We start from the raw sequence: 27,164 nt of genomic DNA, 5'->3' as shown, positions 1-27,164 counted from the left end.
GTTTTTCGCTAGCCCGACAGTCTTTGTTACGCTGTCAAGACAAGACAAGAAACAGGAGTCAGAAAGTCACGGCGATCACAAACCTGCCAGCAGTTTAGCCAGATTGTCTGAATCACTTTATTTGGAACATGGTAATAATCTCTCATTACACAGGAAACGTGTGTGTGTGTGTGTGTGTGTGTGTGTGTGTAAAAAAACCACAATGGATACTTTCAACAGACATTTTTATGTTTGAAAGTTTCTTTAATTTTTCAGGTCTTCAAGGCGAGTTTTATTATCAGGATCAGCCGGGTAATCCGTTTTCTTGGAGCTAGTCGAGGATTTGGATGTTGATTACAGTTTATTATTAAAACAGCCAAAGGCACAATAAGCATGCGCAGGTGGGTGCAAAAACATTGAGACAGCCTTTAAAGTATACATTCATTTGCTAATTTTTATGTCAATCATACAACAGTCTTTTTGCCAAATGCAGTTTAAGACTTTATTGCTCCACAAATGCAACAAAGGCAATATCAGGTAAGAAGAAATCAGGAATGAAAAGAGGAACATTACAACCTTTTTTTTTTTTTTTATTATCATCATCATTACTGAGAATGAGAGAGCAAGCTCCAATTATAAACCCAGCTCAGTGTTTATCAGGATAAATAAATAAAAGTTCAAAATAAATACACTTTTAAATACAGTATAAAACAACAGGCACAAAGGAAGGAATTTGCAAAGCAGGGAGTTTGCTCTTTGATGAAGGAAGAAAGCAGAAGTAGGAGAAGTCTCTTTGGAAAGTGATTGGAACTTAGAAAAATAATCCGTTTGGCAATATGGTAAATAGTGAAATCATAAAAAATATACAAAACTGCAACCAATAAAGCAGAGTAATACAAAAAAAAAATCCCTTTTCCAAAGATGGGTCTATCTGCTACAACTGAATCATAGATACACTTTGAAAATACATTAAAAATTCAAGTAAAGGAAGGTTTACATCAGTAACACAATGAATTGCAGTCATCAATTAAGAGCACTGGGGCACACTACACGCTACTCACTACATTATAGAGCTGCTTCTTTAATACAGACAGAAGCAAGCTCTCGCTAACCTTCTATAAAGAGGCACTTAAAAATGTCTTTAAAAGTCTGAAGTCAAGCAACTGCCAATTCATATTTATCCAGTCGACATGTTACACAAACCAACAAAAATATGAATGAACGTCTGTAAAGCTTTTACAAAACTACAGGAGACACTGAAATTGCAAACCAAACTATTATTTTAGTGTGAAATTGTCTAAACTACAACCACTTATTATTTAATCCTTTTTTTTTTTTTCTTCCGAGGGCATTTTTTTTTTTTCTTTTCTAACATCCCTCTTCATCGCCGGTACACTACAAACAAATGTACGGCATTCCAACAAAAACCTCGGAGTGAAACTGTGGAGTGTAGTTTCCCTTTTTATTGCTATTCCGAGACAAACGAATATTCTGATTCTAGATCCAAGTGCTACATTTTTGATTCTTGTTCCCAATGCTTTTGGTAACCAAAAACTAAGAGGGAAAAAAAAAAAAAAAGATTCTGTACACACAGTACCTCACAAATGTCCTCTCTTTTTCATATAAACATCACTTATAAGATTATAGCTTAATTTCTGCACCGAGCCAGAAGAAGGCCAGTAAAAACATCATGTCCATCTGTGTTTATATACCAAGGCAACACCGTGTCTTTAACTCTGGGCCAGCTCAAGCTCATTGCAGCGCTCCTCCTCACTGGCCTAACACAGGAAATGGAGCAAGGTGCCAATTAAAGGAAGATTTTGCGATATCACTGCCAACCACAGTCACAACAAAGGCTGGTCGCACTTGGCTGTGCTTTGCTCGTTTGTTTGATGCTGGATACGACAAGCTCAAGGCACAATTTTGTAAAGCTGAAGCCATTCCAAGGAGTGGACTGTTTCATGAACCGGGGAATGGAAAAAAGGTTTCATGTAAGAGCAATAAATTGTATCTGTAGAGAAATCATGGATAATAAAAAAATAGATATTTAAATATACAGTCTACTTGATATAGTTGCGGTTGTGTATTTGCTCCATTTCCCGTGGATAAGATGAAGAAATCAAAAAAATGTACAGCAAGCTCGTCTCAGTCAGCCTGAAAGGATGGCACAGTTCTCTTGATTCTGTTGATCCAAAGCCATCCCTGCAGTAGTGCTCCAGCTCAGTTTAGAGTTCAAAGGGCTGCCTGCTGCAGTGCCTGATTTGAAATCCCTTCATTGTAAGGATCACACTGCAAACACGCTCAGTGTGCTGGTCTGGTCCTTTAAACCCAAGATGCTGTAGGCAATTCTTTTCAAATGTCCAGGCAGCCTCACTCCGATGTTCTTAATATCCCTGTAACAGAGAGACACAGGAGTGTAAATGAGCAGCGGCACATGATTTTACACTCTGGCCCCATTCCAACACTTTTCATGCACAGCCCTTCCTGCCTTCTCAAGCCTTGAAGTAATCACCGACTCATTCAACGTGATGAAATGCCAGCCCGGAGCTGAATCCATTCATGCCTACGTGGGATGTTTTCCAAGTTTGTAATCTGCCGAGGTTTCAATTGATCTTTCATATAAAAGGATATCACAGGGGGCTTTGCTCTTCACGAGCACATGATGCAAACCTGCAAAAGCCCTGCAACGCAGCAGTCTGAAGTCAAAGCCTTAATTACAGCCTTAATTACTTAACAAGGATTCTCCCTGCTGACGATGAATCACTCGTCTGGCGAGCAGAGGGTGCGTTGTAAATAACTGCTGGTTTTCCGAGAGTGCTACCAGATGCCCCGAGATGGAAACATGGGGCCATGAAATCACACCATACTGCATGACAAATACTTCAAAAGGGTTTGTCTCTGCTTTACAGTCTGCCCATCTTCCCAAGATCAAGACCAACATATATGTGTCGTGGCAGAATGGGGTGGGGGTTCATTTTTGGCTGGTCATGTGGTTAGGAAATGCTCTGGCCCTCGTTATAGACCTAAAGCAACCTTATATTATGTGCTTCACTAAGCCTTGCTCCCAAAAACGTTGAGTTCATTTCATTAAATTACCCCTTTAGTGCTCCTAAAAATCTGGGAAGATCTAATTGCCTTAAACTATCTTGTGATGAGTTCAGGGAGTACTTTCAGAGCGCACCTCTTCAATCTCTCCAGAAATGGGGCTTCAAATCACATCCATCTATTTCAATCACTTCCATAATCCCCTCTAGTTGCTCCTGCTCTACAGGCTATTCCCTCCTCCCCCCTTTTCCTCCTTTAATGTTGAAAAAGCCGCAAAACACCGTCTCTTTAACTCTGGACCAGTTGCAAAACTGGGGTTTTAGGGGCTCAAGTAAAAGTGCTGCCCAGGGCAGCGAGTGGGTGCAGGGAGGGAGGAGAGGAAGAATGGAGAAAGGCAAGAAGAATAAGAACTGGAGTAACCACAAGCCACCACCATCAGCCAACCATAAATGAACCCACTTCTTCTCTTTCCCTCGATTAAATTTTCCATCTCGAACATTTCTTGAGTTGTAACTGAGGGTAGTGATTACACTGAGTGCAAACGATTCTGCTGGCTGTTAAAACTTAACATCTTTGGTAAAACAAATATATAAAACGACCAGAGAGAAGTCGATCAGGGGCCAGGAGGAAAAACAGAACTGTGCAACAGACTTTACAGGTTAAAATCCTATGAGCAAATAAAATAAATGCTGCTTTAATATCATGTCCCACTTACTCAGTCTTCATCTGCAGGACCTGGTCCATGGTGACAATCCCAGCGCAGGTGAAGTTCTCACTGTACTGGCTCATCTTGATGGACTCCAGCCATTCAGACACCGACCTGAAGGGAGAGCCATCTGAGCCACTGGTGCTGGGCAGGCGGATGGATACTCTGGTAAAGGAAAGTAGATCCAAATGATAATAATCAGCAGGCTTTCCCACAACAAAGGATGGTGACTGAGAACTGTAATTACTGTGCAGGAAACCAGTTGGTGATAAAAACCAGTTGGAGGAGTTAGGGTGAAAGATATGAGCATGGCATCCTTTTGTCCTTTCTCACCGTTTCTGACTCTAATGCTCTCTCACAAAAGGTGAAAGTATGCATTCACACGCACAATCAAAAAAAACCAAAAACACTTCTGTGAAAGGAGTGTGCATACACACACACACACATACGCACGCACACATTATTCTTCCATTAGCCTTTGCAGGCAAGGTGCCAGTGTGTCCTGATGTTTGATGCAGAACATCTTAATGCTGCCGCAGTTGACCCTAAACATCCTGCAATTTTTTAAAAATGAAACTTAATGGTCGAGCTGCTGGCTAAAGGTCAAGTCTGAAGTCAGTGTCAAATCTGATTAGTCAAGTATCAAAACATCTGTGACAAAAATCAAGTCAATGTGCCAAAATAACACCTCTGTCAAAATGTGTCTTTTAAAAAAAAAAATTCATTTATTGAGGTGAGTCACAAATATCAATAAATATCATTTTCCTGACAGACTTGTTTATAATGTTTCACGTAGTCTTCCATGCACAGACCGAATCATTGTGTGGCCACATGGACTGCTGACATTGTGGTAACATCTAACAGAAGGGAAGCTGAAAGAGCTCAAAGGGAGTTTACATAACTGAGACAGGGGGAAAAAAATAAAGGAGTAATTTATATTAGCAGTACTGCTAAATGTTTTGGTTACAGGGCTCTTTCCAAGAACTGGTTGCTGATAGTGGCAGCTACTGTAGAGTCAGCACTAGAAAAATATGCAGTATAAGCCCTCCGCCTAGCATTTAAATAAATCTTACCGTGGGTCAAAGTCTGCAATGGTCTTCAGGGACTCTGGGCTCCGCAGCAGCTTGTCCAGTAGGCTGACTATGTCTCCAAAGCGTGGCCTTTTGGAGCGATCCTGGAGCCAGCACTGCAACATCAGCTGGTAAACGGCTGAGGGACAGTCCATAGGAGCTGGAAGCCTGAAAGCTTCATTGATGGCCTTCATCACCTGCAAGCAGTTGATCTAATTAGCCTTACTTATTTATTTATTTTTAAACATACAGATTTTTTAAAAATATCTGAAGTTTGCTTGTCAGACCTCTGACACATACCTCATGGTTACTCATGTCCCAGTAAGGTCTTTCTCCAAAAGCCATCACCTCCCACATGACAATGCCAAAACTCCACACGTCACTTGCTGAGGTGAACTTCCTGTACGCTATCGCCTCTGGAGCTGTCCAACGAATGGGAATTTTACCTCCCTGTTCAAGAAAAACAGTTAAGAGACAGATCTTTAAAACGTGGCGTGATAAAACGAATCTGGCTGCTGATAGCTCTCAGGAAGGCCCACATTTACTCACACTTGTGGTGTACGTCCCCTCAGGATCGTCCTCCAGAACTCGAGACAGGCCGAAGTCAGACACTTTGCACTCCAGATTGTTGTTGACAAGGATGTTACGGGCAGCCAGGTCTCGATGGACGTAGCTCATGTCAGAGAGGTACTTCATGCCTGCGGCGATGCCACGCAGCATGCCCACCAGCTGGGAGGAGGAAAACTCGCCGTCATGGTCCTGATGGAAGAATACAGATGCATTTTTTATTTATTTATATATATATATATATATATATATTTATATATATATATATATATATATATATTTATATATATATATATATATATATATATATATATATATATATATATAAAATTGTTTTTTTTTAATATATATATAAAATTATACATATAATTATACAAGGATTTAAAAAAAGAATACAGATGCATTTTAATTTATTAAACTCAGCTGAAACAAAATAATAATAAACACGAACTTCATAAGATTTAAAAAAAATTACACATATCACAAACCCATATCACTCAATGTCATTTAAAAAAGAAAAAAAGAGGGAAAAACTATACATGATATTATTCAAAAATTAAACCAGACAAGATTTTTAAAGTCATAATATGCAAAAAATAAATTCTTAACTTCAGAGATCATTCTTGGGTTTTCAACAGCTTGTTTACAGTAATATTCAAAAAAAAAAATAGTTGCATTAGTACAAACTGTATGTGGTGGACTTACCCTGAGGTACCTGTCCAGTGCTCCATTCTCCATGTACTCAGTCACAATCATTGCATGTTTAACTGCACAAAGAAGCCACCAAAAATAATAAATTATGTGTCCATATTGCTCCAAAAACAGCTGAAATATACAGTAGGTTAGAAGAAGTTTTAAAAAGTTTAAAAAAAAACTCACAGAACTCAGAGAAACCCTTACATTTGGTAACCACCCCCTCCAGGCGAATGATGTTCTGGTGGGAGAACTGGCCCATGATGGAGGCCTCACTCAGAAAATCCTGCCTCTGTTTCTCTGTGTAGCCAGGCTTCAGCGTCTTGATGGCCACCGCCACCTCCTTCCTCCCCGGTGCCTTCAGAATGCCACGGTACACCTCACCGAACTCTCCTGCAAGAAACACGTCATTGAGACAATTAAGCTGGAAATTAGATCCCCAATATATGACTGTGCATTTAATACATCTCAAGTTTCTACCCACAGGGGATGGCTGTGCAACAGATTGAAAAACAAGGAAGTGTGTGTGGCTGTTTTGCCTGGGGCGCTCTCACAGAGGTGTGCTCTGGCATGGTGCTGAGTGCCTGGTTCTCTGTTGTTTTATTAGAGCTGTAGTGTGGGGGCATGGGAATCAGCTGTCACAGGAGGAGAACGGGGGCACATGGTCGTGGGAAGCGGGTGTTGAAAAAGGCTGTTTGTTTAAAGGGTAAAGGTGGTCGCGCATGAATAAATGTATCATCTGTACAGAAAATGAAAAACTTGACAGTGGTTCAGGAAGGTATTGATATCCTTCCAAAAAACACTGTTTCTGCAACAGTTTCTTTTGTGTAAGTGTGCTGTCAACTTGAGGCAAAACAAAAAATGCCACAGCCAAGAGTTGCCATACAACAAAATGTCTGGACTTGTTGTGCGAGCCCGATAGAAGTTAATCTCACAAAAGTAACCACACTCAGTCACCCTGTTAAGCTGTAAAAAATGCACAGTATAAACAGCGAATTTGGGGATTGGAAAAATCTTTCAACATCTCAGAGTTAAGCCCCCACAACAGATTGTCTCAGCAGGGTTGTCACTCACCAGCTCCAATGACTTTCTGTTTGGTTATGTGGCTGGGGTGGATTTCAGTGGCAAACTTGAGGACGGCTACGTTCGGGTCTTCGTATGTATGCGGATCTACGTAGGTCTTCAGAGGCTTTAACTGTTCTGTTAGCCAGAGGAAAGCAGTTGTTGTAGGTTAACAAAATAGATAAAAATCAATTCAACAAAGTGAGACAGAAAGATGGGAGAAATTATTTTTCTACCTGGGCTGGAGAAGTATGTGTCCTCTGGTCCTTGCCTGGTGTGAGAGTTCCCTTTCCTTAAAAAAAAAAGAATGAAAGAAAAACATCCATGTGAAAATTAATGTCTCACTTTGAAAAAATGAATGAACTTGTCTATATATCATTTGCCTGCTTTAATATCAATAGCACATAGCAACCTTTGTAACAATATTTCTAAATGCTTTAAGTCTTTCAAAAGGATACCGACACTGCTGCAATGCATGCATTCAGAAAGAAGTGGCCCTTTGATATAGGCTGTCGATAGACTGTGTTTGCCAAGCTGATTTAAAGACTGAAAGACAGACAAGTAGGCTGGAGGGAAGTAGACAGGCAGGCTACAGTCTGCTACAGTAGAGACCCAGGTCACCTTTACAAAGTGCCCGTGGCCTGGTGCAGAAAGAACCAAGCCCCTCTTATCACCAACAATGTACCACTCTGGGCAAATTTCCTTTCAAGGGCCCCAACACTCACTGGAATATAACCATTGAGCAGTGACAAGGCACATTCAATGCAAATTCCTCCCTAGCGAGTGCTGGAACACAAATCCAGATAAATAGAAAGAGAAAGTTGGCTAATGGAAGAGAGAGAAAGGGAGAGGTGAGGAGATATGAATGCAAGGGCCATTTGGAGGCCCCTCAAAGGAAAGGCAGAAGAATGACAGAGGAAGCCAGTGAAGGAGGACGCATTCTGACAGGGCTGGTTACTGACCGTCTGCGGAGGAAGAGGAACACGAACACTATGATCAAGACCACTGCGACCCCAACTGTCACCAATAATAAAATTGTGTAGTTCTGAGGCATGTGTCCTGGAAAAGAAAAACAAACTTAGACACACATCGGAGAAATCCCATTCCTGAACTAAACTCGTGAAACTTTTTCTACAGCTCTAGAAACGTTTTCTCTGTACCTTCAGACAAGGTCTCGAACTGTTCCTCCATTCTGGAGCCTTCAGAGTTGTCGTCACTGCCGAGGGCCTGCACTCTGAATTGGTAGGCTGTGCCTGGGGCCAGATCTTTTATCTGTGCAGAGTTCTTGTCGAGCGTGAGCACAGTGTAGGTGGTCTTATCAAGGTTATCATCCTGGGAGGCAGAGGAAGAGAGTCAGGAAGAAATCTGATTTAAGCAGCCAGTGCTGCCGTAGGAGATGGATCCCACAGCCAATTATAACATTTAAATTAGTGGGTTAAGTTTGATAGACCAGGAGCTCTGAACTTAAAATAGTACTAGTTATTTAAACAACACGTGAAACACGCATACAGTGACATATTTAAAATGATACATAAGATGAACTGTTCAATTTTAAAACATTCCTGGTGGAAAAAGAAAACAATGGTGTCCCACCTTCTTGTGGTAAGTTAGTTTATAGCGGAGGTGCCGGTGTGAGGCACGCGGTCGAGGGGATACGTCCCAGGAAAGAGACAGGGTGGTGGAGGTCCTTCCAACCAGTCGCATTGTGGTAATTTGGGGGGGATCTAAGGACAGAGTAGAGAATATTTATGTTTTTTAGTGATGTGAAAAGCTCAGTGGATATAAAGAAATATGGGTACACTCTAGCAATGAAATCTAGCAGTTTATCTTTCTGCCGTGGCATAATTCAACTTGCAGAGCTGTTAGCGTCTTACAGCATCTGTCATTACTGCAGCACAGACAGCGTCAGAAGGGCTCACCTGTGTGGTGCAGAAATATAGTCACATTGCTCCCGGATGGTGGCCTATAAGCCTCACTGGCCAAGAGCGACACGCCGCTGTGTGACTCCACGGTGAAGGTGTAGTTCAGGTGAGCTTCCAGCTCGCTCACTGACACCTGGGCCTCAGTCAGCTTCACGCTGCCCGGCTCATAGCGGACTCTCTCTCCACAGGGCTGGCACACAGTTCCCTCACAGCGCTGACATTCAACATTGTAGGTGATGTCAGTTCGACCTCCAGTGTCTTCAGGGGGGCTCCAGGAGAGGAGGAGTTTTCCCACAGACAGCTGAGGGATGGCCACAAGATCTTGAGGGGCAGAGGGGGGGCCTGGTGAACACAGATTGAGTGTTAACTGTTAATTAAGAGCAACAAAGAAGAGAAGCACAGGAAGCCAAATGTGTGGGATTTCTTTCAGACACGAGGATTTTTTTTTTTTTTTTGATTTTGGTATCAGAACCTCAAAACTGCAATTTCCTGATGGAAAAAAAATCACACTGCCATTATGAAACCATAAACACATCCCTGCACTTCCTGAAGGCTTCAGACTGTCACTTTTAAATATCTCGGTTTTGAACACAAACTGGAAAGGTCATGTGTGAAAATGGCATTACATGGTTGCACTGACCAAGTAACAAAACAATCCATCATTTCTGAATTTTCCTAATCCATAGGTCTCACCTGAGCAGGCACCAGTAGGGGGGTCAGTTAGAGCCCGGTAAAAGCCATCCATGCAGGGACAAAGCAAAGCACCCGCTTCCATCATCTTAGTGTTGGCAGGACACGGCTTACACCCATCGCTCGATGCCTCAGCTTTAAAGAAGCCAGGCTGACATTCTGCAGAAACAAAGACATTTGCATGAGCAGCAGAGCAACAAATGACTTCAGGCAGCATCTCTTTGACTATGTGTGCAGCACAATAAGGTTGAGTTGACATATAATGACCAAAAGTCACATTGTAGGGAAAGCATGTGCAAGAGTTTGCATGGCGCTGACTCTACTTATTAAAATAGTCCATTGCAGCCAAGAGGCTGCTTACATGAGCCCAGCCCAGCCTGCGCTCCTGCTCTTTACTTTTTCAACCACAAACTCCTCCTTCCTCACTCTACTGCTGCCTTCTTACTGTCTCTCTCAAGCACAACCAGTTATGCCACATTTCATGACAGTAAGTTTTTTCAGTGCTGCACCAAAAGAGAAATAGAAGTAACAACTTCCAATAAAACACCAAGAAGCAGCTCAAAATAGCATCCATGTGCACTCAGCAATCTTATTTTTTTTCTTTTACAGAACCATATGCAGACCTTTGAAACTGTATCACCTAGATAAGATGGCACCTAATTTCACACGTCCAACTCTGAATAAAGAAATGCAGGTAGGGGTCCAGCTGTGCGTAGCAGTGGTGAAATATGAACTTAATGTGGTGTGAAATCTCAGAGAGAGTGTGCCACAAAGGAGAGTGAAAACGAGATGGCTGCCCATTAACTCAGCGAGAGCATTCCAACGGCTGCTGCTCGTGTCCTCACACCGTCACACATTCATCCACACACACGCTCATGTATGCGCTGAACACATGCACTGACCCCCATGTGTATGTACAAAATACACATACATGTATGCAAAGCACAGCCGTGGACACGCGGGTAAATCTGACATCAGAAAAGGGATCATGTCCACTGCCTGTCACCTGTTCACATCCCTCTAACTAAGTCAGTTCAACTATTCACACACAGACATATATATATATATATATATATATATATATATATATATATATATATATATATATATATATATATATATATATATATATATATATATATATATATACACACATATACATATACTCACACACAAAGACATTTCCTTTCCCCCCCTTCCAAGGTGTCTGCCTGGAGTAAATAACTAATGACAGATAGCAAATGAGCAGCACCATCTATCCCAAAGTACAACAAAAGATTAAAACACTGTGAAGCACTTTGTAAATGTGACATAAGTACAGAACATTTTCTTACTTGCAAAGATTCAAGTGAGGGGGGGGGGGGGGGGGGGGGGGGGGCACTAGAAATAAATAAAAATGGTGAAAGAGAGATCAGACTATATAAGAACACTACATGATAGCCAAATTAAATCAGGCTGTGTATTCTTCGGAGATTGTGGTTAATGCCGCTGACAGAGGAAACGCAACAAAACAAAGACAAATGTACATTTTGGAGGCCAGATTCCAACAGGGGTGAGTTGGAAAGCAGAGCCAAGGACAAAGATAATATCAGATTCAGTGATACCATCTTGGTCTTTCGCTGTGGTCCAAATGAGCCAAAGTTCATCTGGAAGCCACAAGTGACCACGCACACACACACACGAGACAGAAAGCACATGGCTATGGCTCCATTTAAGACATATGAAGGGGATTTCCTCAATAAACCATAAGTCTCACTTCAAGTCTGCTCTGGGTTTTTTTTTTTTTCCTATCTTTGCAGGTTGGGGCTGAGCTGCTGTGACGGGGTGTGTGTTATATAAGGATTATAACAATGAAGACAGAAACAAAGACACTCAGCCAGAGAGATTTTATTTAGTTTGGCCAACAGGCTTACATGTTACTCAATCCTCCCTCAAGACAGCGCCTCATTTCTGTCTCAGCCAGCTGTTTCACCAACAGCTACTGCTACTCATTAACGCAGATGAGGCAGAGGACAGGAGAGGCAGAAGAGAGGTGGTGTGAAGGCGACAGAAGAAATACTGTATCCTGCTGAGGACTGAAGAAAAGAGCGGAGAAAGAAAGGAGACGGGGCAGGGTGAGCCCTTGCATTGAGAAGGGGGAACAGCTGCTGCCTCAAACCCTGATTCATACCCCTACCTCTCCTCCTCGTAATCCCCAAATTCCTTCCTCCTCTCCTTTCTTTCCTCCCAGTCGTCCCTAAAAAGGCTCCCAGCTAACCCATTAACATTGCTATTCACCACTGACCAGCAGGCAAAGAGAATGCCATGCCATTCAAGTACTGAAAGGAGAAAAAAAACAAAAAACAAAAAAAAACATACAAACAACCAAGCGCTGCAGATGGGAATAGTCGAAATGCCACATGGCAACTGAAAAGAGGAGGACTAGCCTCTTTTTGGTGTTACAGTGCCGGCTGCAATGCATCGTGGTCAGGCCTGCGGAGATGATGGCCTTACTCTGAGTTGCCTCTATAATCAAGATGCATTCCAGTGCACACCACCCAACAGGAGGCCTGTAGTAGAGCGCCTTGAGTGTAGCTTCATTTTCAGCCCAGTTTTCCATTGTAAAAGGTCAAGGAGTTTGTGTATGCTGAACATTTGAGTCACAGTGACAGTAAATGAGAGTAGATGACTCTCCACTGGGGCATTTAACAAAAGGATTCCTCGACAAAGTAGAAAAGCCCGGTGAAAGAAAACTTCCTTGTTCCACGGAGAAGGTGGAGAGGGGCTTTGGATTGTTGCTGGACACAACAGGAAACAGGAAGTGTGAGACTGACGCAGCCTTCCTTCCTAAAGCAGCCAATCAAAGCATGGAAGCACAGGGGAGCGTGACCACCAGAAGAACCACCGCTGAGGCTACCCGAGTCCCAAGACAGAATAATAACCAAAAGGAAGCTAAAATGTGTTGACCCAACATGAACACAGCCACTAAACCCATAAAGGGGAGGGGAGGGGGGGGGTCCTTAGATGAATGATCTTATATACAAATGTCTCTCAGCTTCTCCTGAATTGAAACATTTCACAAAGTTATACTGGCCATTTTTTCCCCTCCCTATAGCTACAAAGAAAGGAACTGTTTGTCATTTGAGAGGCCCCATGTGCCCTGAGTGGTTCTGTGTTTGTTTATTGAGAGTGAGCACAGGGACCTGTTACATTCTGGGAGCCTGAGTGGCTCTGGAGTGGGAGCCTCCATAAGGTTTGTCAGCAGAAGTTAAGATGGATGAGATGCCGGAGTGATGAATGCATGGCCGGAGAGATGGATGAATGGGTAACATGGTGGCTTGACAAAAGAAATCACCCTCAGGACTGGAGGAGTAAGTGGTAGGGGGGGACCCCGCAATCGAACCCGGCACTGGGCTTTTTAAAGGCAGTAAGGTCATGTCTGCCTCAGGGCAGTTGTGAGTTAAACTGTGCATGGCTTAGAGGGAGTCAGTGGCCAAGTAAAACAAACACATGCTCGCAGTGAGGAGGAGGAGGAGGAGGAGGAGGGAGAGAGAAAGGATAAAATCAGAACTATGGCCAGTGAACAAAAAAAATCTTGCAAAAATAATAACAACCAAGAAATAAATGCAATGTCTAGATCTTTATCAGAATGGTTTCCCAAGTATAACTGAAGGCCTTTGTCTGTACCTTTTTATTTTACACTCCCCATCCCCCTGTTTTCTTCCCCAAGCTGGACACAGCAAAGCTGTAATTGCAATATGTCATGTCATTTTGTTTGTATGCAGGCTGACAACATGTCATTAGTATTTTGGGGGACTCGGTGGTAGTGGAACAATGGGGGTCTGTGCTGGGGGAGGTGAACTGGTAACATGAGCTGGGGGGTGGGGTGGGGGGTTACTGAGGTAAAGGAAGGGAGAGCAGGAGGCAGTAAAGGTGTAAGGGCTGAGGGAAGTGGGTGCATGTGTGTGTGTTGGGGGTGGTGGGTGGAGAGGCATTAGTCAAAGGGATTAGCTGACCAATGGAGCAGCTGTAAGGGCATTACATCTGTTTTACAATTGCTCTCAGGCTTTCATCTGGGATTGCTAACAAACACAATAAATTCCCCAATCTGCTTTCTCCTCTCATTCCCTTTGCCCAGATTCACTGACAGGGGGAGGGAAACGGGGAATGAAAGGTAGACTCAAGGAGATGCAAAACATGCTCAAAAACTTCTAAAGTTTTGCAGATACGCTGGAGAAAACCAGTACTGGCTGAGTTGATCATTCAGAGGCAGCTTCCAGTGTTCTGGTTATTTGCAAAGCTACTTGGTAGCCCCAGACAGCCAGGTGGCAAACACAACGCCATTTTACTACACCACAGCAAGCCAACAGGTAACACACACTGGATCCCGACTGCTGTCTGCTTCCTGGCTGGGGGAAGTGGCCAAAATGAGACCAAATGCACCAATAAACAATAAGGGTTATCAGGCAGGACAACGAAATGGAAAGCGGCTGAGCAAGGCCGCTCGGCAGCGCCCGACAATGGAAAGCCCTGAGCCAACGGGTTGGGGAGTCACCGAGGGATTAGGTGACCTCCGGTTTCCGCTGTGGGCTCGTCCTGTTAGCAGTGAAGGGTGGGTGGTGTGGTGCGTTGTGTTGTGTTGTGCTGGGGGGGGGGGGGGGGGGGGGGGCTGACTGACACGGGGGAAGGAAAGTGCTGACCTCACACACCAGCAGTACAATACAATGCACTACACATTGCGCCTACCACAAATCACACATACATACACTCAGCCTGCAGGCTCAGGAATGTCACCAAGAGGAAATATGTCCCAACTTCCCCACCACAATCAACACACACACACACACACACACACACACACACACACACACACACACACACACACACACACACACACACACACACACACACACACAGCTAAATAATGCTAAGAGTCAGTTGTTTGGGCCAATGGAACACATTCAGAAACCAAACACTGAGACAAATTGGTTGGTTTTTGCTTGTCAAAATTTGTTGTTTACAATTTGAAGAAACCAATATCTGATTAAAGCTGCAATAGTCAAAATGAGTTTTTAATATCCACAGCACATACAGCACTACATGTAATGCAAAAGAACACACAAAAAGTGAACACTTCCCATTAGCTCTTAACTGTTTTTAGTCTCTTTTCACTCATTGTTTTGGTTTTCCAGCATCCTGATCACTTTTTACTGGAGAGGCATTGAGGAGCTTTGTCCTCCTCAATGCCTCAAAGTAAATATAACTACTGTATATAATGCTAAATAATATAATATTGACTGAAACCACTTGTGTTAATTACAGTGTAGATGCAAAACTGTACATATGCCTCACAGTGGTTTGCTCCACTGCCTGCCTGCTCACTCCTTTAGTTTGCAAATGTGAACTTGAAGGACGTGTGAGAATTTGTTCTTTCCTACTACCACTCGAGTGTAACCAGACTGCAGTTTGTTATGGCACTCTCTCTCCCCCAGCTGAATCTTGTGCCTTAATGTGGCTGCCGTATTCTTAGAGTGCACGTTTCCTAATGGATGTCTGTGGAGGAAGGAGGTCTGCCTGCAAATAAAATCATTAGAACTTGCTGAATGTTCAGCCAGTTTTCAAGTGGTTTGCTAGTTATTCCTGATTTTCTTTAAAAAAAGAAAAAAAAGAAACATTCGTGAAATGCCCCTCAGCTCAACCACCACACGATCCACAGTTTTTAAAACAACAGTGATGTGATTAGCTGTAATCCACATTAAAAAGTAATTGGGCCCCACTAGATCTTCCCCATGCTACATTTTCTGTCATCTTGTTTGAATTAACTGCCAACGTACTGCTCAATACAAGCGTGGCCCAACAAGACGGTGCATGACACCACTTGAAAGTCTGCCCCCACACCCATTACCTAACCAGCTCACTCAAGTTCAGCCCGCTTGGAAGACGTTAGCTTGGCATAAGATCTGAGAAATCCAAAGTAAATCAAAGTAATCGCAGTGGGTTTATATCCAAGGTTATATCTAGCCTGTGAATCTAAATGAGCAGCATTGTCCAACAGGTCTGTGACGCAAGCATTTTTTTTTTTTTTTTTTTTTTTGGGAGATCGGCCACCGGGATCAAGGGTTAAAGGAATTTGGTAGAGCAGAAAATTTCAGTGTGGGGATTATCCTGCAGGAGTGAGATGATTCCATTGTGTAAAATCCACCTTAAGCCAACTAAATGAAATCCCCGACATCTTGAGGAGTGGCGCTGCGTTCACGTCTTTGCACAGCCACCATCAGATTGAGTGAAATTGCACAACACCTTTTGTTTTAATAGGTTTGCAGTGACTGTGGCGAATCAGCTGACTCCAGGCGCAAACAGATTTAAAGATTTAAATCTACCAGCAGTCTATCTCTGGCATTTTTTAGACTGCAAATGCTGAAGTGAACAGTCCAAATCTTAACTTCCATGTTAAAATTCATCAACAACAATAACCTGTTATTCCTTTAAAAGATTTTACTTCCATTAAATGTTTATGCCTCAACCACCACATGAAACCAACTGTTTTTTCCTCTCCCCGGCCACTAAAAACTCTCCCATTGGCAGTATTGTTCTAATTTAGCCTCTATTTATCTTTACGAGGCACTTGTGGAGAAATGTATTTATCAGGGAGCAAGATGAGAATTGTACACAGTCTAAATAGTCCCATCACGGCCGTGTGAAACGGGATGTTTAAACTCTATTGGTGTCATATTCATGACCTGCACCCCCGGCCAAAAATAACAGACACTCAGTGATTTCACAGGAGACATGAAGACAAAATGCGGAGGAAAAACTTTTTATGTATCTGTCAGTTTGTTGTACTTGGGGAAACTTCTGCAGCTGAATGCGTCTCTGGAGTAAATTGCGACAAAATGAGGAGGCAAATAATCCGCAGAGATAAGAAACTATTCAATAAATACGAGATGAGAGGCGGAAAATTGAGGCTAAAATAGAAAGACTCTTCAGGGACAGGGAGGATGTTGGGAGAGAGGGGCCGACGATGGCAAAGAGAGATTGCACAAAGGCAAAAGAGCAAGCAGAACCAGTAGTTACTCTGCTTAAAAAGACCAAACACACCCAAGTCAATTACTACCCATACAAATCACTCACCGCAGCATGCAGTCACAATTACAACAGTCACCAACTGTTTGTTACATCAACTCTGAGGATGAACTCGGAAACGCGGACTCAGAGAGGGGGAGGGGGGCTGGGAAGAGAGAAAATAAGTTTACTGGAACCTCTTTGGAGAGAGGATTCGTAACGTTACTGGAACTTGGTGGACAGTTGTTTCACCAAAACTGCCCTCAGCAGTCCAAATATTCCACACTGCGTCTCTTTTCTTTTCCTCTATAGAGTCTTGTGTCAACCATAATATGGGATTAGGCCTTATTTGTTGAGGCTTTAGTGCGGCTGATGAGGTGTGGACCGGGGCAGTTAAACACAAAAACCAAGGACCAGCTGGGGCAGCCTGTGATCCTTTGAGGGGGGTGACACATGGTAGGCCATTGCATTGTGCCAGGGAGGATTGTGGGTAAGAAAGGGCGTGCAGGGGAAAACTGTGTCAGTGTCAACAGTGAGTCACAAGTGGAAACTGTTGGGGTTTTAAAGTCTGACAAGGTAATTGAAAGAAAGTTGAGATCCCCCCTCTCCAGAATAAAATAAGAATGCTGACCCAAGGCAGATGGCAAAAGGAAGTAATCAAAGAAAGCTCCATCAGTGCTGTTTTCACTTCTTTAAAAAAAAAAAAGGGAGACATACTTTGTAAAATATGCATTGATAGAGCAAGTATCTAAACCATTTCTGGTTGGACGCTATATTTTGAGACTGCTTTCACAAGAAGAAAAAAAAAAAAGAAAGCCTTGCCGATACGTATGATTTACAACCAGTTCATAAAAACGTTTACATTTGCTGCTTTAAACACTCGGTGCAGTGCAGGAAACGATGCGTTTTATCTTCAGGGTTTGTTTGCTCAGCTCTGTAGTTAATATGAGCACCGACGGCCACCAGGCGAACAACGCCACACGCCAAATACAAAAAAGGAAAAAATGATCCTTGCAGTATAGTTTGCCGGAGAGTGATCCCTAAGCCAAAAAAAATGCCAGCGTGAGGAGTTGTGATGAAGAGACATGAGACAAAAGCCAGATGAAGTCACAGGTTTCTATTTTAACAGGTCCCATGGGGGCGAGGAGTCATAAAACTGAGTGAAAACGTCGCAGAACATGGAAACTTTCAACCCAAGTAAGAAAAAGCACCACAATTGAAGTTTTGTGGTTTCTCCCGTAACTGCGCTCCATATAGGAAAGAAGCGGGGAGAATGATTAACTGTGTGTGTCTGTAGGATATTCCACTTTAAGCCCTTCGAACCATTCATCTTGGCCCGCACTGCGGCCCTGTGATTCATTTCCACCTTCATCTGCAACTGCCTTCATGAATCGTAGGCCTCTCATTTAACTTCATCATGGTAGTTTTTTTTTTTTTCTGGGGAGGGTTCTTTGTTTAGTCATCTTTATGTGAGGCCTCGACCCGGAGCTGCTCTTCCCCCTCCTGGGAATTCCACAGGTCTGGAGTAATGCTGGAAAGCTCCTCCTCAGCAAACCGATCAGGAATGTATCAACCAAGAGGGAGAGGAGGTGGAGGTGGGCTCCACCGGCCATGCGGGGGGAACACAGCGCTTCATTGTTTCCCTACCTTTGCATTCCACTCCTCACCTCTCTCCATTTTAAAATCACGCCCCTCCTCTAAACAGCCTCTCGCTGTAGCATGACCTCTGTGTCTCTCTCTCTCACTCATTCTTTCCTGCTTCGCCTCCCTAATCATCTTACCTGCCACTTTTCTGCAGCTAAAAATGATCTACTGACAGAAGACTTCATCACTTTTAACAGTCTTTTGCCACTGGGAGGGAAACTAAAGTAAATCGGTTACAGGAATGCTGCAGGTGGATTTACAGCTGCTGTCCCAAATGTCTTTCAGATGACGATTATGGGTATTCGTACCCGCATGAGTGTGTTTCAGGTCAGGCATGTGTGTGGGTACAAGCAAGTGCCAGAAGTAGTAGAGAATGAGGGACAGCACTTGGGGCTGATGAGTCTTTAGGTGTTCAGTGAAACAGATCTGAACAGGTCCTTGCATGCCACTCTGTGCTGCATGTTCACATGCACCGCTAAAGTCACACACCCCAAAGTGGAGGCTCGGTAAATTTCTGAAACTAGAGGGAGGAGGATCAAGCCACGGATGCAGGCAGGGGAACATGCAGTCAGCTCGCCCGTTCACAAGAGGAGGGCCTCTGCTCTCTGTGATGCTTGATATGAACAAAGTCAGCAGGGCTCAAAAGCTTCCTCCTGCCACCTCCCATTTCCCCCCAATCATCTTTAAAGATGCTAATCCATCACAGTACAGTAGCCTGCCGGTTTCTTTGATCATCTTCAGTCACTCTGAAAGCCCTTACCGCAATAATAAAAGCCTTCTTTGCAGGACTTAAATCACAACTGCACCATAACTACAAAGGCAAAGGACAGCACATCACACTCATAAGATAAGAGAACAGGTGAAACTGAGAAGGCAGGAAGTCACTTGACGCAACATGCTGCAAGTTCTGACCCATGAAAGGTTATGTGGTTTTAAATATGTGATTTTAAAGTTGAGCATGACTCCAGCCAAAATTAAAAAGAAAAAAAAAAAAAAAAAAGAGGTATTCAAATATTTTTTTGCTAATAAATGAGATTTACCAGCAGTGGAAAATGAATGTCAAGTACAACCTAACTTGAGCCTCCGTATCACAAAGGCTTTAGGCATAGAAATTGTGCTTGTCTGACTCTTTCCTCAGAACTGTACTTCTTAGTCATAGCTGAAACCCGAAAAGCACTTTTCCTAATTTTACAGGTATCAGTTCAGGGTCAGGGATAATGCCAGGGCATGTACAAGTAGGCCTAAACATTCCTTCCATTGTAAAAGAGCCATGTTAGCCAAAGGGAGAATTCCACCAAATTACAATGATAATACCTATGATGAAGATCCACACTCTGCCATCCAGGCCTGTTTTACACCCTGTGGCAATTAAAATAAAGGTAAATAGTGACTAATACCAGACGGGTGCTTTAAAAAGCACACCCTCATGGGAACTGAAGCCTAGTTTACACCCAGATAACGTACCTGCAGACAGAAAGACTTTGTGAATACCAGAGACTCAAGAGCATGCACTTACTTTGACATGTGTCTTTAACTTCTTCAAAGCCGGGTTTGCATTGGCACTGTCCAACCTGCACCGCCCACTTGCCTTCCTCAGTGCAGTAGATGCGAGGTAACTCCTCACTGACAGCATTTTCCACGCACACCCCACTCACTTCCGTAAGCGGCTGGTTCTCACCTCCAGCCACTGTCTCAGGGAATATTGCGAGATTCTGCACTGTGCTCGGGCAGGTTTTGTAGTAGACCCTGACAGAGAGAAGAGCCATGCAGGCTCCGATGTCTTGAAAGGCCAAGTAGAAGCCTTTTCGAGACAGGCTGTCTACCACTCGCGTCTCTGTGTTGATGTGCATTTCATTTTTGCTGGTGATCTCATCTGGAGCTATGGTGGCCACTTTCTTAAACTGGCTCTTGCGGAAGGTGGTGCCCACGTCTGCGTCCGACTCAGATGTGTAGAGGTTGAAGGTTTCCTTGCAGATTAATGAGGCTCCATCAAAAGAGTTGCAGTCACGTACAATAAACTTAAGTTCCACAAAAACCCGCGAGGCCAGTGGATGCCGCTGGATGAAGGTGGTGCGCAGCCAGTTGTCCTGCTCACGTTCCTCAACGTTGCAGACGGAGTAGGTATAGAACTGAGAGCCATTCAGAGTCCTCTGGACGACCTCCCACTGAAGAATAAGAAAAACACACACACACATACAAATAAGCCGAAAAGGTAAGCGGTACAAACACTCAACCCTTTAGGAGCCCCTGAGCATGCACAAACCAAAACTATAAGGATGGCAAAGTAAAAAGGCACCATTGCGCTTCTCATAAGGGTTCAGCTACAGTAACGCTGTAAGAACCGTGTGAGTGTCAGGGAAGCCAAGCTCCACAAATTGCTAATTACTCCCTCTGAATATTTTTACAGCTTCACAGCCATAACACATTTCTGAGACATGGAAAACTGCACTTTATGAGCAGCATAACAACACAAAAAACCTCAGGGACCAACAGCACGAGCATTTCTGACATTGCAAAGATACCAAATTATTTCCAATTCATTTTTTTTCTTTTGCTACTGTTGGCATGTTCTCCGAATAGCTTTGCTGCTTGCATACTAAATGGTGCCACAAATATTTCTGGGGAAAAAAAAAAAAGAAAAAGTGACAGCAAGGTTTAACAAAACCTTGGCTCACCAGAAACAACTGGCCCCACAGAGACAGAGGCTGTGGTTTGCTCTCTGCATGTAGCCCCTGTGCTATTAATTAAAAAAATGTGCTTAGTTGGCCGAGTGTGCGGCTCTGCATATAAACTTGATGCGCAGCAGCAGAAGCAACACCTCTATAAAACAGCTGGTGAACATTTTTGCACACTTTTTATAAGGGGCCTTTAAAACACCTGAGGCTTATTAATGAAAAAGTGAAACTAATGTACAGCCTTTTTTTTTTTTTTTAAAGCAGCAAAACTTCTCCAAGAAAGTTGGGTGAGCCATCATGAACACGCCTGCACATGCCTTTGAGTCATCAGCACATGAAATGAAGCCATTTGCAGCATATTTGCATGAGCCTGGCTAGTCAATTACTCTGAAACTGCAGCCCAGTAGGAAGGCATGTTTCTAGTACACTGGCAAGCAGAATTTGGGTGTAATAATGTACTCCGCACTACACTAAGTGTAGACATTTTCCCTTGGTTTAAGGCTCCATCCTAAACCCAGCCTCTCCAAAAAAGAGGCACCACATGCTGCAAACTTTAAAAGTTAATTGCTCTCTGACATACAATTCTGGAGCTGAAGCCTTGAAACCACAAGAAGCCACAAGTATTCCCAGTTCAGAGCTAGCAGCTATTCTGTCTGCCTAAGCTTTGGTGTAGCCCAGACATGCTTTGGAAGCAGCTCCTGATAGGATCCTGCTACTCCATCAACTACAAGGCTAACTGATTTTCATTAAAACACACACACACACACACACACACAAACAGCCCCTCCACATCTAACCACAGGAGTCAAATAGTCAAATGTCATCAAATTGGAGGTTCTAAATTCAGCTGGAGCCTTCCCGTGCATTTTCTCCACGCTGATTTATTCTTAAGGCAAATTCCAACAGGAAACGTGGGAGCTGGAGGAGAAGCCAGAGCTTTACTCACCCCAGTCTTCTCTCCCTGATCTAAGGGCCAAGTCAGCCAGCCCAGTTCATCTCCTGATGCCCTCATGTCCAAAAGCACCTCTGTGGAGACACGAGAAATAATGTCAGTAAATGAGAATGCACCTTTTAAAAAATGGCCAGAAAACATTTACTTATATTTGACGTGTTATTCTGCAATGGATAAATGACAGAAAGTTTGAAACTAACAGTTTTTAGTTTAAGAAGAGGAGTAGCATTCTTGCGCCATAAATAGCAGCTTTTTTCATTTCCCACATGTCAGCAAACCTTGATATACTTGAGTTAGCATGTTGAAATAATGGGGATAAAAATATATTTTATAAACGAAATTCACCCAAATTTTCGCAAATTTCACCTGTTGGTGCAGCGGAGTTTAGAGGAGCGCGCACGAACTCTGCACGCTCAACATTTCTGAATGTTAATAATCAAAATCTCCAAGAGAGACTTTATTTCAATCCAAATTAAACATTTCAATCAATCAAGAGTTGGAGGCAGACCGCTACAGGACTGTCATACTGAACATTTGCTGGTATTAAAAAAAGTTTTCTTGAAGTTGGTTCCACGCATGGCACGCGTGCTTCCCTTCTGCAAAGCCCCAAAAGATTTAATGCAACCAGGTTTTTTTTCAATTATTTGTTTTTTTTTTTTTTAAAGTCACTCACCTTCTTTGGTTTGTAATGTTATGAATATGCCATTGAGAAGCACATATGAAAATAAATAACGTCTGATTCCACCAAAGAAATCCATTTAGAAAACTTTTCCTTCTTCTCTCTTCGCTCCTGGGCTTGGCTGGGACTCTGAGAGGTAAACGCTGCTCGCTGCAGCTCATTCACAAACAGCCCGGCACGTCACCGACTCCGCCCGCTGGAATGTGTGTGCGTGTATGTGTGTGTGTCAGGGTGAACGGGTGAGTGCGTGTGCATTTCCTCGGGTGTGAGTGGAGCCAGTGGGGCGGTGAGACTCTTAGAGACTGTTGGACATTTCATAATTACAAATTTGAACCATCATGAACATCTCAAAGAGCTTACCAGAGCAGGTACAGCCTGGTGCATGTTTGCTGAGAAAACTTTAAATATGTCTGTGTCTTGTCAACCCCAAACTGCACTAAAACTGCAAAGCACTGCTATCCTCTGGGAGACAAACTGAAACTACAACTATAGATAGATAGATAGATAGATAGATAGATAGATAGATAGATAGATAGATAGATAGATAGATAGATAGATATCATCTTGTAGTTTGCGAACCTGTGACTGTGTTATAGACCAAACAATTCATTAAAAAAACACGTAACTCAATAAATGCAGCCAACCACCTTGCATGCAAAAAAAAAAACCCTTTTACAGGGAGCACTTGAAGGCATCATGGGCCCTGTTACAGTTTTCCCTACCTGGCTATCAAGCAGCCTGCATGGCACCATTTGCATGGAGATATTGATTTGGAATTATTTGCCACACTGAATGGGCCCGAGGAGGAGTGGGGAGCCACTTCGCTTGGCGTGCCTTTGTTCTGTGCATTGGCACATACAGCAGCAGAATCATTGTGACAGGCGGAGAGAGATGTATTCATATAAGCATAATAGCAACTCTGAATACCAGAATTCAAAAGTACAGATGGCCTACTGATAGCCATCATAATTTATGGGAAATATCCCAAAAATGTAACACCCTGCCAACCCTGGCGATAGACAGCGGTTAGTTATGGACAAAAAAAAGGGGTTAATCTTTGTTTTCAGTCTCAGGAGGGTATGTGGGAGTGGGAGTGAGGGAGTCCAGTATGAATATGGGGAATTAGGAAAAGTCCTTTACCTAGCAACTGCTGCAGAGTGGAATTCACTGTCGAGCTTTATCTGACCCGCTTTCATTGTTTGTTGCGTGCTGTTTCTATGGCAAAATGTTGAGAAATGGTTATAGAAACGATGAGGAGCTGCTGCACTTTACAGCTCGCTTCCCACTCCTTCATGTACATACGTGAATGCAGTGGTCCAGCCAGATTCCTGTACCCGATTCCTAAGAGTTTATTTCCAATTGTGTTTACCTTTGAGCACCAGTTGTGTCCCCACAATAGATGATTACAATACAGTGTGTCATTGATTAGACACGGGTCTCCTTCAAACACACACATGCATTGTTGTTCACACACCTGTGACGCTGAAACTGCGGGAAAAGAGGTGGGCTTCTGCTGGTCAAGGCTGTATCCCAGACCCTTCCCTTCATTCACCGCCCCCTCACCCTCCTCTTTACGCCTTCAGGGGACTCCGGGTTCACAAAGCCCCCCCCCCAAAAAAAAACCCCACAAGAACATCATGGCTCTCTGTGCGCTTTTGAGCCCTTTAAAATCATACCACTTGCCCGCCTGCTCTCGCTCTCCTCCACAGCTGCCTTCACACACCCCGTCCTCCTCACGCCTCATCCTCAAGTTCCAAGCATGGGGAGGTTATGATTTGAGGTTCATGATGAGATGCAAATAGCCAGAAGAAACCTTTGCTATTGTCCCCTTTCCATCTTGAAATGATAAGACGTTCCTGAGGGGCCACATGTGCACTATCTGACCTAGTGCAGCTCTTGAATATGTATTGTTCTTTGTAGTGCAGCACTAAAACCTAAAGCAGGGTGTAAACTGAGAACTAAAGTGGATTGGGGTGTGTGGTTAAGGCCTGAGGAGGCGGCGGTGGTGGGTAGATTAGATTGAGGTAACGTGTGTTCGTGGAGGGGGTGGGAGTGCTGGGAGCTCTGCCAAGCACAGGTGTAAAGCAACTACAGCAGCAGTGGCAGAGGGGGAAACAGCAGGGGTATTGTTTCCACACACATGCATGCACACACACGTGCAAACACACATGCACCATACACACGCATGCACAAACAAGGCAACAAGTGTGGCCCTGCTCAGCTGGCCCCTCTTTTTTTCTTATTAGCTATACAGCCTGGTGTATCCATGTCCTGCAAATAATGCCCACCCACCCACCTCAGCCTCAACACCTGATCCGTTTGGTTTCCTCTATATTCAGGACCTGGCACGGGAAATAGTTCCATGTGCCTTGTCAGATTTATAGCTACCTGATAAGGAAGACAGCGAAGGTGAAGGTTAAGATCCAGTGCACGCCAAGCTGTTTGTACCAATTAACTGCAAGTTATCACCTGCGTTTAGCATGGATAGTTTGGATGTTGAGGAAAGATCACTATGGATTTTTTGCTATAAAACCTTGAACAATGTGTAACCACGCTGCACTAATAGTTGTCATCAGTCACTGTAAATGCCAAACACATGGCAGCTGGATTTTTACACATCAACATACAAGGCAGACATCTGTAAGAGTTGTATATATTACATATACAAATGTGAGTATGCAGTAATGGGTAAATGTTGGTGGTAATGTGGACTTGATGCGTGTATCGAGGTGAGAAGCTGGGACTCAGAGCCATGTGTGACCTATATGTGTTGATGTGTAATGTAAACCATCCATGTGTGGTTGGCTTCACTGTGGTCATTTGTATTTCAAACAGTCAGAGAGGCCACTGCTGAGGGGAAACATTCAGAGACAGCTGATGCTTAGATTAATCTCCGGTTCTTTCAAAGTTTAGTCTGTGAGTCCTTTTATCGTCTACTTTCCCCATTTTGTTTTTCTTTTTAGATTTGTGTATGTTTTCTAGCCATGCACTAAAGCTGCTCAAATTTAAAGTTGCTGATTAAAGGGGCACTCCTCTGAGTGACATCAAGCTGGGGGAGCTCACAAGAGATCATTTTAAAGTAAAGGCATAAAAGCCAGGGATCCTGATACTAGTCCTCTGTATGGGACTAGTATCAGAATGCCACACACACACACACACACACACACAAACAAACACACATTATTACAGTCCCACAGTGCATCCAGTAGCATCTTCTTCTTGTGCTGAATTTACATCATAGAGACCATAATGACAAGACTCTGACTGCTCGCTCTGTAAAAAGTAAAGTTCAGTACAAAAATAGCTGCAAAGTCACTGCATCTATAGAAAATCCAATATTAAAGGAGCAACACACATTTTTTTGAGCTGGCTTACTGTACTGTAGCACGGAGTGTGGAAGGCAGGGAAGGGGTTATTTTGTCATGGGGATTTTGTTCAAATGTTTCCCATCACTATTTAGATTTGTTATAGTACCTCAAAGGGTTTAATATACAGTGTATCACAAAAGTGAGTACACCCCTCACATTTCTGCAGATATTTAAGTATATCTTTTCATGGGACAACACTGACAAAATGACACTTTGACACAATGAAAAGTAGTCTGTGTGCAGCTTATATAACAATGTAAATTTATTCTTCCCCCAAAATAACTCAATATACAGCCATTAATGTCTAAACCTGCAGCAACAAAAGTCAGTACACCCCTAAGAGACTACACCCAGAAATGTTCAAATTGAGCACTGCTTGTCATTTCTCCCTCCAAAATGTCATGTGACTCGTTAGTGTTACTAGGTCTCAGGTGTGCATAGGGAGCAGGTGTGTTCAATTTTGTAGTACAGCTCTCACACTCTCTCATACTGGTCACTGAAAGTTCCAACATGGCGCCTCATGGCAAAGAACTCTCTGAGGATCTTAAAAGACAAATTGTTGCGCTACATGAAGACTGTTATATAAGCTGCACACAGACTACTTTTCTTTGTGTCAAACTGTCATTTTGTCAGTGTTGTCCCATGAAAAGATACTTAAATATATGCAGACATGTGAGGGGTGTACTCACTTTTGTGATACACTGTAGGCAGCTTTAGATATTATTCGTATAATAATCAGTAGCTTGTAGAAACTTAGCAGCAACAACAACTCTCACATCATTGGGGAGGAATTTTGGCTCTTCTTTACAATGATGCTTCAGTTTGTTGAGGTTTGCGGGCGTTCCTTTATGCACAGCTCTCTTACGGTCCCGCCGCAGCATTTCCATTGGTTTGAGGTCTGGACTTGGATCATTGCAGCACCTTGATTTTTTTCTTTTTCAGTCATTCTGTTGTAGATTTGCTGCTGTGCTTGGGATCATTGTCCTGCTCCATGATCCTGTTGAGCCAAGCTTTAGCTGTCAAAGGGATGGCCTCACATTTGACTCTGGAATAGTCTAGTATACAGAGGAG

At 43.2% G+C, this 27,164-nt stretch overlaps 1 protein-coding gene across 1 annotated transcript; it reads right to left on the bottom strand.

Moving 5' to 3' along the window:
* Positions 1-243: 243 nt before the first annotated feature.
* Positions 244-22,855, bottom strand: epha2b (eph receptor A2 b). The gene is made up of 17 exons (XM_030733081.1): positions 22,720-22,855; positions 22,041-22,120; positions 19,936-20,584; positions 9,738-9,893; positions 9,042-9,386; positions 8,716-8,846; positions 8,283-8,454; positions 8,085-8,181; positions 7,359-7,414; positions 7,135-7,260; positions 6,268-6,453; positions 6,073-6,134; positions 5,350-5,559; positions 5,101-5,250; positions 4,804-4,997; positions 3,740-3,895; positions 244-2,372 (listed from the first exon to the last, which is right to left on the bottom strand). The coding sequence occupies exons 1-17, from the start codon at positions 22,802-22,804 to the stop codon at positions 2,264-2,266; spliced, it is 2,964 nt and encodes a 987-aa protein (XP_030588941.1). The 5' UTR covers positions 22,805-22,855; the 3' UTR covers positions 244-2,263.
* Between the last annotated feature and the right edge of the window lie 4,309 nt (positions 22,856-27,164).

Source organism: Archocentrus centrarchus, chromosome 7, assembly GCF_007364275.1.
Source record: "Archocentrus centrarchus isolate MPI-CPG fArcCen1 chromosome 7, fArcCen1, whole genome shotgun sequence".
NCBI classification, from domain to species: domain Eukaryota; kingdom Metazoa; phylum Chordata; class Actinopteri; order Cichliformes; family Cichlidae; genus Archocentrus; species Archocentrus centrarchus.
The sequence above is the reverse complement of the archived record's forward strand: the minus strand, read 5'-3'. Positions and strand labels throughout refer to the sequence as shown.

Coding starts and splice junctions, on each gene's coding strand:
- epha2b (XM_030733081.1), bottom strand. CDS start 22,804: ATGGATTTCTTTGGTGGAATCAGACGTTATTTATTTTCATATGTGCTT. Junction 4,998..5,100: donor GGGACATGAGTAACCATGAG/GTATGTGTCAGA, acceptor AACTGCTTGCAG/GTGATGAAGGCCATCAATGA. Junction 3,896..4,803: donor ATTGCAGACTTTGACCCACG/GTAAGATTTATT, acceptor TTCCTTTACCAG/AGTATCCATCCGCCTGCCCA.